This window comes from Schistocerca americana, chromosome 4 (genome assembly GCF_021461395.2).
Source record: "Schistocerca americana isolate TAMUIC-IGC-003095 chromosome 4, iqSchAmer2.1, whole genome shotgun sequence".
In the NCBI taxonomy this organism is placed as follows: Eukaryota; Metazoa; Arthropoda; class Insecta; order Orthoptera; family Acrididae; genus Schistocerca; species Schistocerca americana.
In genome coordinates this window covers 496,148,965-496,164,595 of record NC_060122.1, presented here as the reverse complement: position 1 = coordinate 496,164,595, position 15,631 = coordinate 496,148,965, and the positions used below count along the sequence as shown (strand labels likewise).

Genomic DNA, 15,631 nt, shown 5'->3' with positions numbered 1-15,631 from the left:
CGGCCGGAGTGGTCGAGCGGTTCTAGGTGCTTCAGTCTGGAACCGTGCGACCGGTACGGTCGCAGGTTCGAATTCTGCCTCGGGCAAGGACTTGTGTGATGTCCTTAGGTTAGATAGGTTTAAGTAGTTCTCAGTTCTAGGGGACTGATGAAAAAAATGGTTCAAATGGCTCTGAGCACTATCGGACTTAACATCTGTGGTCATCAGTCCCCTAGAACTTAGAACTACTTCAAAATGTTCAAATGTGTATGAAATCTTATGGGACTTAACTGCTAAGGTCATCAGTCCCTAAGGTTACACACTACTTAATCTAAATTATCCTAAGGGCAAACACACACACCCATGCCCGAGGGAGGACTCGAACCTCCGCCGGAACCAGCCGCACAGTCCATGACTGCAGCGCCCTAGACCGCTCGGCTAATCCCGCGCGGCTAGAACTACTTAAACCTAACTAACCCAAGGACATCACACACGTCCATGCCCGAGGCAGGATTCGAACCTGCGACCGTAGCGGTCACGCGGTTCCAGACTGTAGTGCCTAGAACCGCAGGCCACCCTGGCCGGCGGGACTCATGACCTCAGCTGTTAAGTCCCATAGTGCTCAGAGCCATTTGAAGTGGGCTATGGCTGTTACAACGGAGATAATGACAGAGGGACTATGATTTTGGCTGAATGAGAGAGAAACGGCTACAGGGAATCAATGGGTGTGAGCGACTTACAGCGATGGAGTAGTGGGTGTGAGTGAGCTACAATTAGGGAAGCTCGTGGGAGTGTGAAGTACGTTGCATGTAAAAAAAAGCGCAAATCTGTTCGAATAGCAAAATTTTTGGGAAAATTTTTAAATGTGCTGAAGAAGGTAAATGAGGCAGCTGGTACCGAAATTTTCAGTCAGTCTTTTAAATAAACAGGAATATATTCGCATTTTTTGTTCTTCGATAAGAGTTTTTCCCGCTGGTATATAATTTATATAAGGCAACGGCCTTGCCGCAGTGGATACACCGGTTCCCGTGAGATTACCGAAGTTAAGCGCTGTTGGGCGTGGCGGGCACTTGGACGGGTGACCATCCAGCCATCGCGGTGGTCTCGCGGTTCTAGGCGCGCAGTCCGGAACCGTGCGACTGCTATGGTCGCAGGTTCGAATCCTGCCTCGGGCATGGATGTGTGTGATGTCCTTAGGTTAGTTAGGTTTAAGTAGTTCTAAGTTCTAGGGGACTGATAACCACAGCAGTTGAGTCCCGTAGTGCTCAGAGCCATTTTGAACCATCCAGCAGCCATTTTTCGGGATGCACTCAGCGTCGTGATGCCAATTGAGGAGCAACTCGACCGAATAGTAGCGGCTCCGGTCAAAGAAAACCATCATAACGACCGGGAGAGCGGTGTGCTGACCACATGCCCCTCCTATCCGCATCCTCAACTGAGGATGACGCGGCGGTCGGATGGTCCCGATGGGCCACTTTAGACGTGACGATGGAGTGCTTTTTTTATAATTTATGTTAAAATTCTGTTAACTGTTTCTTCCCTGTCCCAGTACATTCGTATAGCAAGTTTAGACACGAACACCTGCAGTATTACGAGAAGTCCAAGGATCTCGCGGCCTTGGTGGTAGGAGAAATTTTCTGGAGATAAGAAATTACTTCTCTGAGGGTAGGGGTGGAAGCCACAGTTGGGGGAAAAGTAACACCAAGGGTTAGAAGCTAACAAATGATCTACTTTAATTCTTTGTGAGATGCCAGAGGAGACTGATAGCTTTCTTCCCTAACACAGGCCGCAATTTCTTTACTGGTTTTCCGTTTAGCGAATATGAAGGCCAGTGGTCTTATTTCATTCTCATGCCTGCCAAAGAAGTCTCGGACATTTCCTGTTGTGTGCAGTTTCAAGCAGCGTACCTTGTTTTGTAACCTTCCCGAGATGTTTTTATGGAGATACTCTCCCGTGTCCTGTCCACTGCGTGGAACGTGTGGAGTACGTCAGCGGCCTGGAGCGCGGCGGGCCAGTGGCTGGGGGAGGCGGCGCGCCCCCGCGCGGACGGTCCTAAGCTCGGCGCCGCCGGTGGCGCCCCTGGCTCGGCGGGTGCAGCGCGCCGCCGCCGAGCCGCGCCAGAGCCGCTCTCGAGGGAGGGCTGCGCGCACACAGCAGAGCGGGGCTCAGTGCGAGGAGCAGCCATCAGCCATGGCAGGCGGCAGCGTGCGGCTGCTACTGCTCGCCCTTCTGGCGGCCGCGGCGTTCCCCGGCGCCCGCGCCGCTAAGAAGGCATCCGCGCCCAGCAAGGACGCTGAAGCGGCCGCCGTCATCGAGGAGGTCACGGCCAAGCAGCTTGAGCGCATCCTCAACGAGAAGGACTTTGTGGCAGTGTTCTGGTGTAAGTGCCACCTGCGCCCTGCTCGCTCCTTTTTTCATGTGTCTGTGTGTTACGTGCCTCTCGCCTTTACAGAAGCCGTCCAATACGGTAATGAGACGCCGAACGAGAAGTAGCGGAATACTCTGCGCCGATGTCGATTCCCGTTTACCTAACTGAGGTTACTCCCGTAGATGAGGATCGATACCATCATTTCTTAGTGTTATTCCTCTGATAGACCGATAACTAAAGTACAGTGATGGTGAATAAGCCGCGACCAATGAACTCAATAGAGAGACAAGCAACAGGTCGCTGTAAGTGACTCCAGTGGTGTGTGTAGGTACGATCGGGGTCCACCACAGAAGCAGCTTCATTTGGTACCCCTCATCGTTTAAGACGTAACTAGCATTAGGTTTTTCAGCAGTCAGTGATAGTTATCTAGTGAGTGGGAGTAAAACACCATCTTGTGCTTTCATTACGTTATTCAGCCATTTACTGCGGTTTGTAGGATGGAGTTAGTGAGAAGTGCATAAAAGAGAGAATTGAAATATGTATAACACTACAAATATTTCATAACTTGTTAGAAACGACACGTAAACTTCTTACAGTTTCACTATCTACAAGCATTTTCAAACGCCATATCGCGTACTGACCGCTGTTTATCGCCACAAAGGGGTCAACCTTAGCCATCTCCAAGTCCGCTACTACGGCGTTGAGAAGTCATGGGTGATTTTCGTTCCCCATTGCGGATGTTAGTGCATCGCAATGTACAGTGGTCATCGTAATCTACTGGAGCAGTATTCCACAGCGGTAGTAACAACAGAAATTCGAAATACCACACAACGTGTCGTGAATAATTCATGCTAAGCGCTATACGAAAGACATAGATGGCTAAAGTTAAGCTAAACGCAAGACTTCAATCACTTCACAAATAGTGGGCAACTAATATTCCGGTATGTAATATTTTTTAGAGTACCAAGAACCAACAGCGGATCCCAAAGTAGGTTCCTGTTGTAAGATGGATGGATATGATGTAACCGGAAGATTTAGAAAGTATCTTCATTGTTTTACTCGTTTCTGAAAACAGTCGTGAAATCTTTTTTAATCTGAATAGTCCGGTGATTCTGAGCACGTGTCATAAAACGGAAAACATCGCTTTGCCGTAGCGATTTTTGTTGGGTTTCGTATAGGGTGCTGGAAACATTTTGATAAAGTGACAGGGTTCCAGGAGGCGCCACTGGAATCACTGTACCAGACAGAATCTCGTGTAGCGAGCGCGTCATTCAGCGCCCGTTAGGGAGACGTCATGAAATAGTCTGTGGTGTTGGGTTACAAGGGCGGCACTCGCTTGGAAGCAGCTCAAGAAACTCTCCGCGTGCACTGCCAAAAACTGAGTTTAGACCAGGCCAGACTTTCGTCCCGCAGATTCACAGACTGGAGACGCTGCGCGCCGGCGGAAGCGCGGTGCGAAGTGAATGGCCGCTTGAAAAGTGCAGCGGCAATTTCTAAATATACGGTGGGCAGGTGCGGCGACGCGTTAATTAACAGCGGTGTTGTGCGGAGACGCACGGGCACGGACGTGCGGTAATTCAGCGCCGCCGCCGACCGGGAAGGCAACCGCTCGCAAGCTATATTTATTCCTCGCCTGCGCCTGCGCCGCCCCATCTCGCTAAAAGCGTAGCCGTGGGTCTCGAGTACCGACTGGCATTTCGAACAGTCGCTGCGCTTTCGCCGTTCCTTGTGTCGAGAAACAACCCAAGTCACACCATCCATTCCTCAGGCAGACGCCTGCTGTCTGCTGGATCCAAATTCCGATAAAAAAATATTCAGAGATGTCCCTGGCAGATTCAATTTCAATGGCCTAATCGTGAGAACATATTGCCAAAGGTACGGCTTAAGTTCCATTTGCTAATAATGCTGCAAGTTGTTGGGTACGTTCCCTGAAACAGAGTATGTGAACTGTAAAATACGTGTCACAATATTTGTTGAAATTGTAAGGGATGTCTGGGAGAATGCTAGAAAGAGTAGATAGGAAGGGTAGAAAGTGGTAGTGATTCATTCTTGAGTTATGTTATGTTGCCCGGAATACAGTCCCAATCGAAATAACGGTGGTAATAAAGTCAATTCCGTGGTTAATACTTTGCTATAGAGCTAACAATAATAGCTAGTAAATAAACATGCAAAATGACCTAAAATCTTGAGGATTAAGAGACACACATTTTCTCTTCTTTCCTAAAGTAACTGCTGGCAAAGTCCTGTTGCTTGAAATTCAATGAAATTTCAAACCATTCCGTCTGTCCCGGCTAATTTTCATATTAGATTAATAAAAATCAATATACGGGATTCAAAGGTGCTGCAGAAAGCTACTGATGATCTCTGTTGGCAGCTGTCACAAGAGGCGCAATGTGCTTCGCTGGGAACCTTAAATTATGATAGATTACCTTTCAGTACGAGTCAACTTCATGTTTTCCTTCATGCATCTACATTAACGACAACGACTGAAAAATCCGACAAATTTGAGATTGTACAAAGGTGTACCGACGATCGTTCTTCCTGGGTACCAACGGTGAGACGGATTGGGAAAGTGATTTTAGTCAATTATGTACCTTACATCACACACTATATGTTCCTTGCGGCGTAGAAATGCAGATGTCGAAATCTTATATGTGAAAAAAACAATGGGCGATCGCTATAATCGAATTTTGAATTGAATCCGTATCACTCCAAACTTGCTATGAACCGAATGCGGTTAATAGTATATTATTTATAATTATCCTTTACCACTTAGTGAATATTCTTCGCAGTACTCCAGTAATATCCCCAGCAAGAGAGCTCTTTCTCAAATCTACCATAAAAAATACTTTTAATCGCCAAGTACAAAATCTCTCTGTTTATAATTGCCAATATGTTGTATCTCAAATTATTCGATAAAAGACATATTTTGATAATATTCGCGAAAAGAAGCATCAGTCGCAAAAATCTGACTTTCACTTTATAAGTTGCAGTACCTCATCCGAAGTCAGTCACTGTCATCAGAATGGTCAATGCACAGACAACTGACAGTGTTTGTTCTCTCTTCACTTTGAGATGAGTTCCATATTTCCAAGGACCGCAATAACCTGTAGGTTACATAAAAATTACACTTCAACACAGGTGTGCCTGCTTCTAACATATGTAAATTCAATAAATTCAACCAAGATGCTATGTGGTTATTTGTCATTACGAAACAGGACGCAGAAAATTTTCGAGGGGTGGAGGTACTGACCTCATTTCTACTCAAGTGTTAAAATTCGACACTCGTATTCCGTATCCTTGTATTACGTTTCCAGTTCAATGTCGCAAAAGCGGGCTCCAACACACTTTAAACGACTCCCCCATACCAATGCTCAGGAGACTGCGTGATACATCTAACTGGTAAGTTGTGGAGATTTTAGGTCGTGCAAAATATGTTCAGTGCATAGAGCAGAATAGTTTTCCTGTGTGTCAGTCACATACAATGGGCTGAATATGTTCGTGATAGTCTTAACCCATCTTTACGTGACGGCAGGTGAGAAGCAGCAGACTCGCTTTGTAATCAACTGTTTCTGGTTCTGGAAAGTTTAATTTCTTCAGCAATTATATTAACACTAACCAAGTTATGAACAGTGCGCAACTGATACCGAAATCCACAAGTAATGAGAGCTTTTAAAACTGGACAACTGAGTGTCCTCTTAAAGTGTCCATCTCTGTGCGCTCAGATACTATGTAGATACCGTTGTCGGGCGCAAGCTAGCAATGCGGAATTAAAATAAGTTCCCCGAGTTATACACGTACATAGACAAATGCTACATCATTTTCTAAATCATGTCAAATCCCCATGCAGTACTATGACTAACCATATCAAGAACCTTTACCATTTTTCTTTGTTGGACGTCATAGCTTACAAATTCTACAAATCTGTGCTGAAAAGATCGCGTCGACGCAGAAAACGAGACGCACTGAAATCTTTCCCAATAAACCGTTCTGTCATCGTGTCATCGCACGGCCCTCCAAGCGGTGTTGTAATATCCACCGTCTGTACCTCCAAAGAAGAATGGCCTCTTCTACCAGGGTTTAGCGATCTCCTCCTCCTACTACCACTAAAAATAACAAGTGATAAAATAGATGTTTTTCTGGTTTCTTGCACACAAACAAAGGCTGGCACGCAGATACGGTCGTCCGCCGCTAGAACTGCTTGATTATTTGCCGGCTCCTGAGGAAGGACAAGGCGGCCGCTATATCTCAACATCACTGCAGCTCTGCTTGGTTCACTCGGAGGCGAGTGGCTGGTGTGACAACAGAGGCAGATTTCTGCAGTGTCGAAGTTTTAGCGCAAGACTGTTGAAAAAGAAAAAAATGCAAGTTCCCTTACCAATTGTGTAGTAAACGATTAATGTTACTTCCTTCATAGCGCCCAGTTGATATTTGCACCGCATAGAGTGTGTATGCAGTATCGTGATAATTAATTTGTGCAGCAAATTTCCAAGTTCATTAATGCTTATAACAGTATGAGTTTGCAATGATTTTCTTAGTAATCAAACAGCAGATTCCCATCTTTTCAAGTAATAAATGCCACCGCTGGTCACTTCCAATTATAATGCAGCATCAATCATGAAGATCGAATAGAGGACAGGCATGTTTAGGAATGCATGTTTTGTTTCTTTGAACATCGTTGAAACAGAGTACTTGCCGAGATTCACGAAGATTGGACAAGAGATCGACATCTCTATGCTGAAGAAAGCATAAGAACGTGTCTCGAACAACCCAGAAAACGACAGTACGGCAACGTATGGGCCCAACTATTTCTCTTCAGAAAGAAAATGGAACGACTCTATTGCTGCGATCTTTCATGCCACGTATAGAAATGCAAAAACAATAAATGGTTTCGAATGCTGCTTAACCATATAAAACTAACTCATTAAACACAAATTTTCTGTGGCATCTTTCCTGTGTATATGACATTATTTCCTTTACGGCATGACATTATTCTGCTAGTACTCTCGAATTTAAATATCCCAAAAGAGACAGTCAAGTAAAGTGTCACCATTACAACTGCGAAAAAAACGAGAAACTCAAACACAGTTTTTTTACACAAATACTTGCACAACAATTAATAGTCATACACTTCTGTTGTAAATGTAAGCTACAAAAGAATAACAACGGCAGTGCTTGCTGGTATACTGATAATTTACAGACCTGTAGATAGAAACCTTCAGTCTACAAGCTCGTCTTTATTTGGGGTGATCTTTTGCGTTTGGGGCTAATGATGTTTCATACAGGGTGACAATTATTGAATTATATGAAATAAAATCGTCATAACTTCTGAACGGTTTGCGTTAAGACGTTCAAAGTGCACGGTTGGCCGCGGGGCATGATGGAAATTAGTATGCGCATGTATGGTTTGGTTTAGCGACGAAGCTCAGTTGCATTCGGACACGTGCGTCAATAAGCAAAATAGGCGCATTTGTGGGACGGAGAACCCGCATTTCGCGATCGAGAAGTCTCTTCATCCTTAACGGATGACTGTGTGGTGTGTAACGTCCAGTCACGGAATAATCTGTGCGATATTCTTTGATGGCACGGTGACTACCGAACAGTACGTGAAGATGTTGGAAGATGATTTTATCCCAATTATCCAAAGTGAATCTGATTTCGACATGATGTGGCTCATGCAAGACGGAGCTCGACACCATCGAAGCAGGAGAGTGTTTGATGTCCTGGAAGAGCACTCTAGGGATCGCATTCTGGTTCTGGGGTACCCAGAGGACACTGGCATGAGCCTCCACTGGCCGCCATATTCTCCGGATCTGAACACATGCGACTCTTTTTGTGGGCTATATTAAAGACAAGCAATAACCTCAAAACCTTTACTGAACTGAAAACAGCCACTGAGGCGGTCATCGACAACATCGATATTCCGATACTTCAGTGGGTCATGCAGAATTTTGAAAATCGTCTGCGCCACGTCATCGCCAATGATGGCAGGCGTATCGAACATGTCATAACCTAAATCCGAATATCTGTAGTGACGTTTACATGTTGAATAAAGCGTGTACACGCCGTAGTTTCTAACAAATTTACGTTTTATTCATACAGTTCAATAATTATCACCTTGTACATAAAGCCATAATTGATACTTTGAACGACTTCGATGCCAGTCAGATACGTTCCTTTCACAAGCAACAGTACGAACAACAAATGACACTTGCTGCCTCAGAACCCCAAAATCCTCCGTGCTAGTCCCAGACTTTAATAAAAGATATTAGCACAAGGTATTGGTATGTATACCTCTCACTCTAGAGCAGGGGTTCCCGAGCTTTTCCACTGACGAACAGTTTGAGAATCTTAGTGCTTTGATGGAACACATTGTTTACATTGAAGGTTAATAAAATTTCAAAAAAATTATAAAAACGTTTTTTATTAAGTGATTACTTCAATTTTAAATTATAACTAAAATACAGAAACCTTAAAAAGTTAAAAAATAATTAGTATCGTTACAATGCCGAAAAAACGCCATGTTATGAGTAGTTTTTCGATAGGCACTTATCCAGTTCCCGCGGAACATAGTCTGAGAAATCCTGCTCTACAGATAATTCACACACAAGTTCAGTCCTTTACTTCGCGTCATAGTTACTGGCAACAGACTACTCCGAACAAGTATGGGTACTTATTGACCTGTTCTTGCTAATATGTGGAATAGATGACATAGGTCACTGGGTTACAAGAAGTTCAAAGAGATATTATTTTTTCCAATGGCAATGACGAAATTGATACAGTTAGGCTTGCGACCTTTCCACCTCACCTTCCCTTCTTTGTCTCAGCCGGAAGAATGCAACAGGTTAATAGGAGTGGATACAGTTCTGTATGGTACAGACTTTTACTCTGCGTCACTCTAAAGCACGCGTTCAGTATCATACACCTGTCAGCACGTTTCTTCAAGTTTTCCAAATTGATGCAAAGTTTGTCATGAACCATCAAGCAGCAGTCAACCGACAGGTAGTGGTCAATAAAGCACAAGCTATTGTACTATACTTCATTTTCCACGCTTTGAATTGTTCTGTAAGTGGCTGTTTTCCGACGTCTTAAATCACAAATATTTTACTTAGTAGTAAATAAGTACGTTCGGTTACTCAAACCGGCAGTTTTCTCTTCTCCTTTAAAGATCTTACTGTCTGTTTATCAATGAAGTGATGCATGGTCAGGCTGTAACTTTTCCGGAAGTGTCTGCAGTAAATTCATCAGCCACTAGTTCAAATGTGTGTGAAATCTTATGGGACTTAACTGCTAAGGTCATCAGTCCCTAAGCTTACACACTACTTAACCTAAATTACAGGTATCTTAAGGACAAACACACACACCCATGCCCGTGGGAGGACTCGGACCTACGCCGGGACCAGCCGACCGCTAGTTCATTGGTCCAAGATTTTTCTCTAGTGCGTACATAATGTGTAAACTCAAGTTCATTCAGTTGACATATTTTTCCAGGATTAAGTAACTGTGGGAGGCATTCAACAGCAGCGTTTGGTCATCAACATAGTTCACAATAATGTAATATACAGGGTGTTAAAAATATTCCAATGGTTTTGAGGTGGTAGTATGGAAGCAAAAATTGTCCTGTAAACATGGGCTCTAAAATGCATACGTTAAGAGTTATGAGCACTTTTCCATCTCTTCTGTGAAACGCATCTCTTCTACTGCTAGCTCTTTGCTATTGCGAACAACCTACAGAATTCAGTGAACAAACGAAGCATATTCCTATGTTATTGTCCCAGGGTACAGCATGGGAAATGGCAGACATGATATTTTATCATGGTCTGGCAAATGGAAGCATCTTCCGCCATTTCCCGTGTGGAATAACAGGCTCCATTATTCTGGTACATGCAAAGGTAAAAGTTGAATGTAAAAGCATTTCAGAACTTGTCAGAACACAAATGGTTCCATTACAGCTAATGTGTGCGCTGCGCTTACCCAAAACTGTGAATACAGTTAACAGTAGCAACACTAACAGATGCTTACTGCATGCTGTGCCCATGGACAACCACAGAGGAATGTGTCCTCATTTGTTTACTGCATTCTTTAGGTTGTTCGTAATAACAAAGAGCTTGCAGTAGAAGAGAGGTTTTTAACGGTAGTGAAGAAGAACAAATGCTCTTAGTTCTTAAAGTATGAATTTTGGAGCCCATGTTTACTGGAAACTTTTTTTGTCCATATTGCCACCTCTCAAATATCTTTTAATACCCTGTATATTCCTGTGACCGAGCCAGGTGACAGTTTTGAATTCGAATGTTTTAATGATATTTCAAAGAACACAAGATGACAACCCACTAATGACAACTCGAGTTAATACGCTTTAGTGACTTATATTGTACAAAATTTGTACTGTAAAACTAAAAAAGACAAGCTCTTTTTGTGTCACATCAAAACTGTAAATAATATTCGAATCATACATCAGTCGCGACACTGATGTAATAATGAAAACAAGCGGTGTCCCACAAGGCTGTCTCCCCTGCTCCTTCTTTTTTTCAAATTGCTAGCTGAGAGAACAACATAAACGTTGAAGGAATGACAGGAACCAGAATTAATTGTGAATACATACAAATAAATACATTTTATTATATTTGTAGGTGGTATTTTAAGCTTAATGGTTTCGGGCATGGATGCAGTATTGCCTCTGTAGGAGAGAACTGAGAAAGGAATCGGATATGGCGTTTCGATCAAATGTTTTACGTCAAGATTAGAACACATGAAACATGAATCAGGAGGGTCTGGTGCTCATTTGTGATTTCACTGCAAAAATTCAGTCTCTTAAACTTTCCCCTTTATACTCGGCGTCTTCGTTAGCAGTAAAAAGTAATGCACGAAACGTAAATTAGCACTTACCATAAACTTTAATGCCGATTCAGCAACTTCTAGTTATTAAAAATGTCGATGTGAAGAAAGTAAAAATGACGGGACGTTAAGGACGCAGGCAGAGAGGGTTACGCACGGTATTTCGGATGAGATCACCGGTGCTGCAGATTAAATCCCGCCATTGACCTGAGTTGGTTTCCAGTCGTTTCATTCTCACATTCTCTTTGTCTTCTACTGCGTCAGTATCTAAATCCTGTTGACAATAACACCATTATGACTGATGTGGTAGAGATGCTCAGGCAAATAAAGAGAGGCGACGTGACAGTGTAATGACAATGGGAAACTATAGGACGTCACCATGGACGAAGCACTGTCACGTTTTTTAAATACAAAAATTAAATCAGAAGACTTCACAGCCAATATGTTATTCGACTGCATTTGGTACTATATCTGATTTAATATGTAGGATATTCTAGTATACTAAATTGCCATTTACAAATTCAAGAATAACTGGATAGAAGAATAAATAAATGAAACATTTTCACATCATTTACGTAAAACTCAATGGGCATTACTCATCTAAAATTAATGAAAATATTAAAATAAAATAACAGCAAGATACTTTTGTTACAATGATTCATATTTATATTATAAAAGTTAAAAAACAAAAGCTTTTAAAGTGTCACCAGATAATCTAAATTTTAGATTAATTTCTGTATGTGACAAATCAAAGCTAAACGCACTCGCAGATCACACTGTCGGGGTCAAGATGGGTATTCTGCACTGGTTTCTTTGGAAGGAGATAGTTAGAGAGATGACTTCCATCACGACCTCCGATGCGTCAATGAAGTGACATGTGTGAATCTATATCGTCTGAATTACTGTGATAAGTTCTTGTGGACTGCGATGTTCTGTTTGTGTTATGGACGAATATGCAATTAACAGAAGGGAGAGAAAAAGCGGTTGTTTATATAGAGTACCCCTTTTGAAAAGCATCAAGAGGGATGCCGAAATTGTCATCAGCACCCGACAGATATTTCTCATAAATACACATCTGAATTCAATTACAAACTGCGCAGAGATTCAGAATTTAATCCATTTAAGCACATAGACGGACATGGAAATTTCTTCCCCCGCCAGGATTGAAACTAATACCTCCAGATCGACCGCACTCGCATTATCGTACTTTAGCGACGTCGGTTACAAATCTCGGTTATTTATGACAAACAATAGAGTATAACAACTGATGGAGATCAGCGACATATTGTAGTGTCTTTGGCTGCTGCTGATCTCAAAAGATACTCATGTGTTGAATGACAGACAAATTGGTACATAACACAACGTACTTTAAATAGTCCAATGGGTAAACCTAGGATAACCTATCAGATTTCAATATTTTGTGGCCTCCGCGATCCCTGTGTCGGATAAGATGTGAGTTATTGATCCTTTCTAATTTGTGTGTTCCATATTGAAACTTTTCTTTGTAACTTACGGGATGTTGGAGTTACGTTGAAGCTTTATTCAGTTACGCGCCCTCAAATGGTGCAAGTCCGCGTGACATGTGCCTAATAAATTAAAAAGCCATTTGGTGAACGATGAAAATCCTACTGGCTTGTTTTGGTTTACTTATATGGTATTTTCGATTATTTCAAACGTTTGCAGTCCTATACATGTTATTTCTACCTTAATGGATATAATCTCGTCCAAAATATTCAATGTCCGTGTGCATTCAAACGGAACCAGTAGATTAACCTTTTTCTTGCGAAGGTGGTTACTGCAGTACAATCAACACACCCTTTAAAGATGGATGCAGGTCATGATGTTTGATAATTATGCGTAGTTATTACTCGTGTTGTATGTTTATACTCTCACACAGAGTAGGTATTGATCAGTGGTGTTAAACTATAAGTGATACAATGAGCGTTCTATACAAATTTGAGTCCTTACAAGAAGTTAAAAATGAAAATAACGAAGTAACAGGTTTTATAATTTTACTTGCCGAACAGTAGCATTTTAATTCGAATGGCGTGCTCAAAACGTCCCTGACGCTGATTTAAGAAGGTCTGCGTTTACATCTATCATCAAAATCGAGCTGCAGTGAAAAAAATAGAGGGAATATGTCCCCCGTAACATTCCATAACTGGAATCCCACGACTTTTAAAAAGTAACTCTGAAACAGGAGACTGTAAAATCGGTCAAAAGTTCTGCTGTTGCGTCACCTTAAGACTACATGCGCAATAAATAACATTTCACGTGTTGTTTTGTGTCAGAACCAGAATGCGACAGCAAACCATCTTGCCATGAAATCATGGACGTAAATCTGGAATTGGGTTGGCTGTAGCATGCTCACAGTTGGGCCTGAAGCCGTCATCGCCGCTCCGTGGCATCACATTCAGTAGCGTCTTTCGTCACAGTTAGTATTTATGACCCGCCCCTGTTCACGTTAGCATAACTATCATTCTGCTGTCGACATCCTCCTCAATTTCATAACTCATCCTCTCTAGCTAGTTCGTTGCGAAATAAACAACAAGAGTATTTTCAGCCCCATAAGAAAGCTGGTCAAATCTTTCCCATCATTCTGCGAACATAATGCACGGGTTACGTAGAGTAATCTTTACTGCATCTTGGTTCCAATTAACGTAAAGTGCTTAAAAATCTGTATGATTATCACTGTAAGCATCTGACAAAAACGAATTTTTATCTCAGGTGTAGTCTCTTGATCAGAGTGTATGTTTGAATAACCCTTATACATTTGGTTGATTAATTACTGAGATTGGCTCGTAACATAACCACACAGCGAAATCTCCTTACCTTGTATTTTCAACAGCAGCAAGTTACGTTAAAAGTAAAACCACTATAATATTTGCTTCATGTTACAGTTAACGCTTCAGTTTACTGAATAGAGAGCTTGGTACGCTAGAACTAAACAAGGGAGAAAGCTTTCCCTCATTAACGAGCCCATCATTACCGAGCCCATTGGGTTGATATTTAGGCAAACACGCTCACCTCGATCTTTTGACCCTAGCGCATTTTTCCGCTGTATTTTCATGTATTCTGGAGAGAGAGAGAGAGAGAGAGAGAGAGAAAGAGAGAGAGAGAGAAAGAGAGAGAGAGAATGTATGCGTGTATGTGTGTGTTTGGCAGAGAGGTGATCAAAAAGCGATGACTGCGTTCAAGATATCTGAACCTTAAACAACGATTATCTCTATCTGCACAGCCGCATATTTCATAGGCAATGAAACACAAGAACGCCATACTGATAAGTGGCCTCACACTGCTAAGTTCTTCGTGAATTTGATTCAATGTTATAATCATTAAAATATCATCACATACCCTCCAAAACTGTGAGGTTTCATTTCGTTTCCTCCCTCCCTTATAGATGGTTTGCTTTTCATGTCAGGCAGTCTAATAGCCATACTTCCTCATTTTATTCCTATATAACATCGTCTGATTTGTTTCAGTGACATTCGTAGGATTAAAAACTTATCTTGCCCATACCCCGCTCTAAAGATAAGAAACCAAACAGCGTATGTAAATACCTTTTCTTAACTGTGTCATCTTCGTCACCTCTTATCCGATTAACAGTTATGACTCTGAAGTACTGACAGACTGAATGTGTCATAATTCCCTCAACTTTACTGTTGTAGTCCTTGCTTGATGTGTGTGGGCAAAAAGAAACAGCAGATATTAGTATAGGGCTGATGTTTCAGTGATGCACGACAGTAATGCAAATCAATTAATATAGCTACAACCTTTGACACAAAAAAATCACAAACTATGAAGTAGTGGTCGTTTTGCTGGCACTTACATCGCAAGCAGATAGTCTCTTAAACAATGTGACTGTTTGGACCACTTGAAATGATTCTGTATCACAATCGACGAGACTGTGTTGTGGTGGCTGAGTTAAAGGCAGGGAATGAGGGAGATTGCTCTACTGAAACGCGTTAAGATAGGACAGTAGGACTCTCTTACACATCTTCACCGATGCCGTTCAGTTAACACTGTATTGAAACCAGTGAATATGTAAAGCGTCTACACATTGACCCAGGGGCCTGTTTACACTGCCAAAGATCTACGACCGAATGTTTTGTACAATCTCAACAATGTGGGAACCTTACTAGGAAGGATTAGGAGGTGACAAAGAAAGAGATGACCTCCAGAAGAGCAGTATCAGAATGTTTAGTTAGTGCGAGAGCAACACGAAATGCTCATCCAATCACAGTGACAGACGCTACAAGAGAAAAGTTGTGCATCATCTAGAGGTTTTTACTGATTGCAGTTTCGAGAAGAATCAAGTAACATATGGCTCCCTCCCGCATATATCCTGTGAAATGATCATTATGATAAAATAAAAGAAATAGGGAGACACAGTCGCTCACCCTTGGCGAATGAAACAGGAATTGGGGGAACTGGTGGTAGTTCCCTCCG

The 15,631-nt window shown here is 42.3% G+C and overlaps 1 protein-coding gene across 3 annotated transcripts in view; it reads left to right on the top strand.

Annotated features, from left to right (window-relative positions):
• The first annotated feature begins 2,096 nt into the window (after positions 1-2,096).
• LOC124612943 overlaps positions 2,097-15,631 on the top strand; it is a 453,322-nt gene continuing 439,787 nt past the window's right edge. For all 3 annotated transcript variants that reach the window (XM_047141447.1, XM_047141449.1, XM_047141446.1), the window contains exon 1: positions 2,097-2,359. In XM_047141447.1, coding sequence (XP_046997403.1) covers positions 2,170-2,359 — 190 coding nt within the window. In that variant the 5' untranslated portion in view covers positions 2,097-2,169. The remainder of the gene's footprint in view (positions 2,360-15,631) is intronic.